Source organism: Helianthus annuus, chromosome 2 (assembly GCF_002127325.2).
Source record: "Helianthus annuus cultivar XRQ/B chromosome 2, HanXRQr2.0-SUNRISE, whole genome shotgun sequence".
NCBI lineage: Eukaryota > Viridiplantae > Streptophyta > Magnoliopsida > Asterales > Asteraceae > Helianthus > Helianthus annuus.
The window spans coordinates 124,936,416-124,944,012 of record NC_035434.2 but is presented as its reverse complement, the minus strand read 5'-3'; the positions used below and the strand labels follow the sequence as shown (position 1 = coordinate 124,944,012).

Here is a 7,597-nt window from a genome sequence, read left to right as displayed (position 1 = left end):
CCAAGACGAACCAGCGCCACCCATATTCGCCCTTCATCTGGATGCCGCAGAAAATAATATAATGGGGAGAGTGGGAGTCGAACCTGGGTCACATGAAACACCAAGTCTTTCCACAACCACTCCACCACTACCTCATTGGCTGGTTCAAGAGCCTTTTAAGCCGAAGAGCATAAATATTTCTTTGTGTAGACACATTGAGAACAAAGTTCAGTTCCAAATTTAAGGTTCAAACATCAAAATTCAAAGTCATGTTTTCAAAAGTCAAAACTAAAATTTGAGATAAAATTTTTAGTTTTCTTTTTATCTCAAAAATGTTATAATGTTACAATTTTACACAGTTACATGATACACATGTTCATCTTTTTCTATGAAAAGAACCAACTCTCGCCAATTTTAATTCTAAATAGACAACTATTTGATCATTAAAACTCAAACACATCTCAATGGAATATGCTAACAGCAGCTTTAATATGCTCTTGTGTGCTATTTAACAGCAGCTTTAATATGCTCGTGTGCAACCTGAAATTTCATCCATTAGCAATAAAATCCATGCTGTAATCTAATCAGTTTAATCTTGTAACATGGAAACCACACCAAGTCGATAAACACAACCCCTACCCATATCTGAAAATGAAATAACAATTAATAATTAGCACAACTAATCCATGAAAATATACCAATATATTGTGAAGATGCATCCCTTAAGAAACAAAAGAAAAAGTAACACCTCGCGAAGCAAAAACACAGAAAGACTGATAGGTATATCGCAGCCCCATCTACAATCTGACGTTTGACACACGACAAAAACTCAAACCAAAGCTCACGCACACCACCACCCCCATATATTTAAATCATTCATTGAATATCTTGAAACTTTAATCAAATATATGAATGTCATTTTTATAAATCTTTTTGATGAAATCTTAACTAAAAATGTCTACATTATGTACATGAAAACCAATAAACCATTAAACATATCCAATGAATAAAGAAAATAAAGTATAAAAGTATAAGTTATAAACTTAATCCAACATCCTGTTACCTCATCTTCTTTCTTTGTCCATTTTATCTACATTCAAAGTTCTTGTTTCTTCATATAATGGGAACCTCCACTCCCAATTTCACTCCCTCTTTAATACGTCTATGATAACTCATTAGTTTAGAAATTGATCTGTAAAATTTGGCTATGAAATATATGTTTATAAAATCTAAGTTGAATGGATAAGATCTAAAGAAAGCCATGTTGACAAAAAAAAGATATACCTACGCTCTGATTGCTCTATCAAAAAACCCCACTTGATGAAGAGCATAACCTAAAAATCAATACCTATGCTCTGATTGCGCTATAAAAAAACAATAACCGATGAAGAACATAACCTAAAATCAATACTACGTATTCAACACCAAAATCAGAGCACATTTGATTCACCGGACATTTATAATCAGAAAATAAAACCATAACCGGTAGCACACTTTAGCAATAAAGAATTGTTTAAAAATTCAGCAAAAAAGAACACAATGTAGGCAATTATTTACCAAATCTCAATAAAAAAAACAAAAAATGTGTACCTTTTTCTTTGTGGTGAGCAGCACACTTCCTGGAAAGAAATCCACGGGACTATGGCTAGGGTACCCAAACTTTCTATGTGACATCCTTCTCCCACACCTACAGAAGGAAAAATTTGTTTAAAATATATGAAATATCCTAGATCAATGACCAAATATTGTAATAGACCAAATGAGCTTATTGAGGGGCGGTTTAAATGAGCTTACTTCACTTATAAGTGTCACAAAACAAAGAAGTTTACCCGTGTGACCCATTACTATTAGAACATACATGGATCGTCCCATTTGACCCGTTACATTTTTAGCTATTTTTTAAGAATTTACCAATTTGACCCGTTGCACATAACATAACCCAAATTGACTCATTCTTACGTAAACGGGTTGAAATAAATATTTTCTAACCACTTAAAACTGAAAACGGCCTACATTGATCTAATTTGATTCACTTATCTATAAACAATATAAGAAAATTATTCAGTGATCAAATAATTCAGCCAATAATAAGATAAAACAGATGATCTTAGTCATCTTACTTGGTTTCTTGTCTATGAATGTTGCATCATTTTACTTTTCTAATAAAAGTATTAAGTATAAAAATGCTATAAACCTATTATTATCATATCTTGCAGTACACCATAGCTCTTTTGTTTAAATCTAATATTACCATTTTGTCCCTTGTTTTCATAGATAAACATTTTAGATATTTGTATAATATTTAGAAACAAATTATATTAAATTAAATTACATGTAAAATCAAACTTGCTGCATGAATTTGAATCTATATTTTGACTATTTTAAAAAGAAGAATACCTGACAAACAAAAGAGAATCACCAGATTTAAGCCCTTTTTTGCTTAAATAAACATGCTCCAACATGTGGTAAGTAGATGGTGGCTTCCCTGCATTAGAATACAATAACAACCCAAATAAAGGTTAAACTTTATAAAAAAGATTGATGATAAAATATAGGCTAGTCACTTATAACCCGTATACATAATTATTATAAATATAGTTTAACTTTGTCAATAATCTTGAACCAAGTATGCGCAAGTTTGGTTAGTCATAGCCTTTAGGAAAATCAGATATATTCATCACAACCGAAAAAGAATCTTATTGGCACCTAAGCATGGCTATTCGAAACGATGACAAGGCTCATGCACTTGAATAGTTAAACAGAGAGTGCACATATATAATTGCATGAAATCCGAGGGATATCGACTGACCCGCAATGGTAATAGAGCTATCTTAAGAAAATGATGATATTTTTTTTGTGAAAATATAGTTTTTACAACCATGTTTTGCAATAATGTTAAAAATACCAAATAGTAGATAAAGAGTTATTATTGGTCGCGGGTTGACCCGCACCAAAAATGCCTTCTTCAACCCATTTACCCACTTGCTCGGCCCGCCCCGCCCATTTTGCCACCTGTATGACAAAGCTAAGAACCCAAATCAATCACACCAAAGCCCTTTACACTATAAAAAGACTTGTAACGTTTGCTTTCAAAAATTTGTACAATACAACCAATATTAACCGGCTCATCTAACTTTTAGGACCTTAGTTTTGTTAAAATGATGATTATCTTTTTTGTTACATCAAAGTTTTGAGGATTGTCACATAGAATATTTTATCTTTAAAAATAATTACAAACATGAAATGTCTATCTCTTATTAAGAGTGAAATTGTATGGTACTCATATGCATGAATATAATCATGAAAATTTCAGAAAAAAAAATCCAAAAAAATAGAATAAGGAAAGAGTGATAGTGTGGTAAAGATGAAGCTAACCTCATGCAAAAGTGTGGCCTGGAGATAGCCTTGTCAAAAGAAAGTGAGCATCTATGTGACTTCCGGCGGTTAGAACTTACACAGGTTGAACAATGTAAAACGTATAAAAAAAGTTATTTATGAATATATGTAATCATTTTCTTATACTTCAATGTTAGTTGAGTCAGTAGTTGTTTATGTGAGAAATAAAAGAGATCTATAATCACTAAAGTTTCCATACTTCCATACTTCACCGGGCTTTAGTGTAAATTGGCTTTCAATTGTTGTTGCCTACACACAAAGCATGTGTTTGTACTCATTGTCTCCTAAATCAGCCATATTTTTTGCCTTCTTATCCCATGGGTTCCACACCACTAATTTTAAAAACGTTAGTGAAAAGGTTGATTGGAAACAGGTCATGCAGTTTAGTTGATGGTGGATGAGAATAGAGGCGTTCACGGTTCGCTGGTTTTAATAAAACACTAAGCTAAACCGGACACATCAGTTCGGTTTGATTTTTTTGTTAATTCAAAGTTGGTGGTTTGTATAAATATTTTAAAATTAATAAACATGGTTCAAGAAAATATTTGATTTGCAAAACGACATATTCAAAAATATAAAAGAGTAATATAAATGATAAAGGAAAATGGCTGGTTCCAAGTTCCAAACCCGAAATTGAACTGTCGAATTTGCTTTGATTTAGGCAGTCTGGTCGGTCTCAACAGTTTATGAACACCCCTAAATGACAATTATTGAACATAACATAAACATTCTTTTTAATGAAAATATTTATAAGATTGAAAGATAATAAATGAAAATATTTATAATGTTGAAAGAAAATAAATATAAAAACCTGTGATGCTTCTTTATAAAAAGGTTTCAGGACAATGATAAATGCAAATGCTCACCAGCATCGTCCATCCCATCTTTCTGAACGACAAATGTGTGTATCCTTTCATGATTCACGGTGGGAATCTTTGATGGTGTGATTAGATTGTCCACCTAGGTAAACAATTAACACCACATAAACCTTAACTTTGGCAAAGTAATCAAAGAGATAACAACATTATCTTTGTTTCAAGGGTTATAGCATCCTCTTGTTTTGTATATTTCTCCCTATTCTTCAACTTGTCAAGATAATCAAATGCCTCCAATCCTTCCACTCGAACTTCGCTGGAGACCCAAATATTAACATGATTTCTTTAGAGACCGATGACATTGTTAACCACAGATCCAAAAAGTAAAATGAAAATGTGCACATTTCTAAGTTGCGATTGATGTCAATTATATTAATAAATTATAAACAATATCCACAAAAATGCAAAACATCCACACTAAGTTGGTCCGTCCTATAGAAGTCACTAAATAGATTAAATCTTTTACAAAAAAATAAAATAAAATAAAGATCAAACAAAAAAAACTATATAATTCACATTTCCATGAGCTTTTGTTGTAACTACCTTTTCTTTTCCTTATCCATGTTAAATATTTGTTGAAGTTGAAAACTAAATTGAAAATTATGTACAAATACCATGTGCGAATTGCAAATAAACAAACAGTTGATTCAACAATATTGACATCTGATGTGATCTTTTCAAATATGAATCTAACTATGTCGCCTTACTAAATTTTTTTTAGCATACAGTTGGTGTGGAGATTACTAAAACTTTTTTTAGCATACAACTCGCATATACTTACTAATATGAATGATAAAACTATGAATCGTTATACCTTCTCTTAACCTCGATGAAAACACCACAACACTGAAGCAATATCGTTCTTAACGTAATTGCCAGTCTAATATACAGTTTCCAAAAGGTAGAGAGCGTAAATTTGCAACTATAACATATAAAATGTTAATCTCACAAATTTTTTTATTGACGGACTCCATCTGTATTAAGTAATAACGATCAAAGAATGAGAAAAGAACACTAATAAGAATGAAACATTAAATACATATATAGTGGTAGAAAACAAAAGTAATATAAGCTTTGATTTACCTCTGGCTTTGATCCAGATTCTTGAAATGTCTCAAATTTCCCAAAACTTTCATCAGTAGCAGCAACAGCAGGAGGTTTTGAATGAACCATAAAAGGAAAAAAAATGCAGACCTGTTAAACAAACGCATACCTGTTATTATCAATGGATCAGAATAATCAAAGATGGATAAGAAGCTTACTCTTAAGATCGACTGAAACAAATTGAAACATTCAAGAAAACACGATCAACTTTATCAGAAAAAACCGACGTTCGATGAGAGAATCGAGATGATTAGGTCTGAAGAAGATACAATAGATTAAACATTACAATAAATAATCATATAAGTACTCATACCTGGTCATTGGGAATGATGAATTGACGAAGAACAATTGAAGGATGATGATGCAAAGGTTTGGCTAGGGTTTGCAATGAAAAGTAAAGTGAGAGAAACTTGAATCAAAGAAGAAGATGGATTGGATCATATGGAAGATCGATTTCACATAAACATCTAGAGGATTTAGGGTTTCAGAGAATTGTGGTAGGTTGAATTGTGTGTGTTTTCATTTGAGAGAAGTGTGGTTGTGAAGCTTTAGACCATGTGTAGTGGGGCATTGTTTAAAAAAAAACGCCCACTCCCCCATTACATAGGGCATTATGGGGCATTATTTTTGAAAAAAAAATTGCTTGGGCATTATAATTAAAACGCCTAAATTGGAAGAAGGAAGGTTTGACTGGGTTTGACCCACCAATGAGAAAATAGTTTGCTTTTTTTTTGTTTAATGATTGGAAGGGGCATTATCAGGCATTATTCCCACTACGCCACTTTTGCAACAACGCACCATGCTGACTGCGATGACACGTGTAGGATAATGCCCCATGGTGGGGGCATTATTTTTCTAAACCACTACGGGTGGTCTTAGGGTTTGTTAAAGACAATATATATGATCCGAATGAACGGGTGTAGGATGATCCAAACTCAAAACGGATCCCGCGTCCAAAAGCAAGGAGTGCATTTTTAATGGATTCCCTCCTAAAATCACCATATACTACACCATAACATGCCACATCAGCAAAAATTCTCCACCATCAAAAGCCATATGGCCCAAATTATCTCATTTATTAATATATATAGATATATTAGACAAGTTGAGTTTGTGTGTAGTTTTATTATTAAAAATGTATTATACAAGCTGACTTATAAGTGTGCGTTTTCTTTTATGGAATATCAAATATACTAGTTATAAAACCGGTCGCCGTGTTGCGGTGAACTTATTTTGTTATTTAGTCTGTGTTTATATGTGTTCGAAATCACTACGAGCGCGTTGCACACGGAATCGCTGACAATAATAAAAAGAAAATGTAGAAAAAAACACTAAAAAATAACCGAAAGAAAATCAACTAAAAAAGTTGTATGGTAATGATGTTGTTCGGTAGAAGCCCGTAGTCAGAGATGAGCAAATAGTAATGGGTACCGGTACCGAATTTCATGAACCGAAAGATCCTAAGTACCAGTTCGGTACTGACGTTTGGCGTTCCTAGTACCGGTTCGCTACCGGGTTTTACCTTCATATACTGATACCGTAACCGGTATTTTCGATACCAATATCGATTCGGTATCAGTTGGCATCGAGCTCATCCCTACCCCTGAAACTAAAAAAAAGTTGTACGATATCGTTGGTGTTCGTACGATACCCGTGATCAGGGATGAGCAAATGGTAGTAGTACCAAATTTCTCGAACTAAAAGATTATCAAACTCAATCCGGTAACGACTTTTGGCGTTTTATGTACCAGGCTGGAGCTGGTTTTTACCGACATGTACCGATAACGAACTGACATTTTCGATACAAGTACCGGTTAACACCAAACTTATCAGGCTTAAAAAGTAAATGAGGTAACAATTATTATAATATTAAGATAATAAAACTATTAAAAAAACTAAATATAATATTTTATTATATTATAGTTTACTGTTCATTTCATTCATTTATTAATATATAGGAGAATAACGTCACATATTTTTATTTCTAATGCAGAAATGTTTTCTTTTATATAAACTAGGACTTTGACTCGCCGCGCGTTACGGCGTTGAAAGTTAAAGTAACTCGACTTTATATTGTATATTTGACTATTATATTTGACTGAAAAATATTATGTCAACTCTGAATGAAAAACTATTATATTTGACTCGACTCGCCTTCGTACACAAAATAAGGATAAAAACGTATTATATTTGACTATATTCGTTTTAGGAAACAGTTTATGTCAAACGTTAGTCCTTTCCAT

At 32.6% G+C, this 7,597-nt stretch overlaps 1 protein-coding gene across 44 annotated transcripts; it reads right to left on the bottom strand.

Annotated features, from left to right (window-relative positions):
• Window positions 1-249: 249 nt before the first annotated feature.
• Window positions 250-5,923, bottom strand: LOC110920911. 44 transcript variants are annotated; one of them, XR_004879330.1, is made up of 12 exons: window positions 5,668-5,923; window positions 5,334-5,444; window positions 5,065-5,224; window positions 4,187-4,506; window positions 3,355-4,071; window positions 2,377-2,464; window positions 1,570-1,666; window positions 1,264-1,343; window positions 1,043-1,141; window positions 728-783; window positions 619-624; window positions 250-519 (listed from the first exon to the last, which is right to left on the bottom strand). XR_004879330.1 is itself a non-coding variant. In XM_022165170.2 (10 exons), the coding sequence occupies exons 5-10, from the start codon at window positions 4,252-4,254 to the stop codon at window positions 441-443; spliced, it is 339 nt and encodes a 112-aa protein (XP_022020862.1). In that variant the 5' UTR covers window positions 4,255-4,506; window positions 5,065-5,224; window positions 5,334-5,444; window positions 5,513-5,610; window positions 5,668-5,923; the 3' UTR covers window positions 250-440. The 44 variants fall into 44 exon arrangements, 15 of the variants coding, with proteins under 15 accessions (XP_022020862.1, XP_022020854.1, XP_022020870.1 ...); XR_004879322.1 differs by having other exon boundaries at window positions 250-624; XR_004879329.1 differs by lacking the exon at window positions 728-783 and having other exon boundaries at window positions 5,668-5,922.
• Between the last annotated feature and the right edge of the window lie 1,674 nt (window positions 5,924-7,597).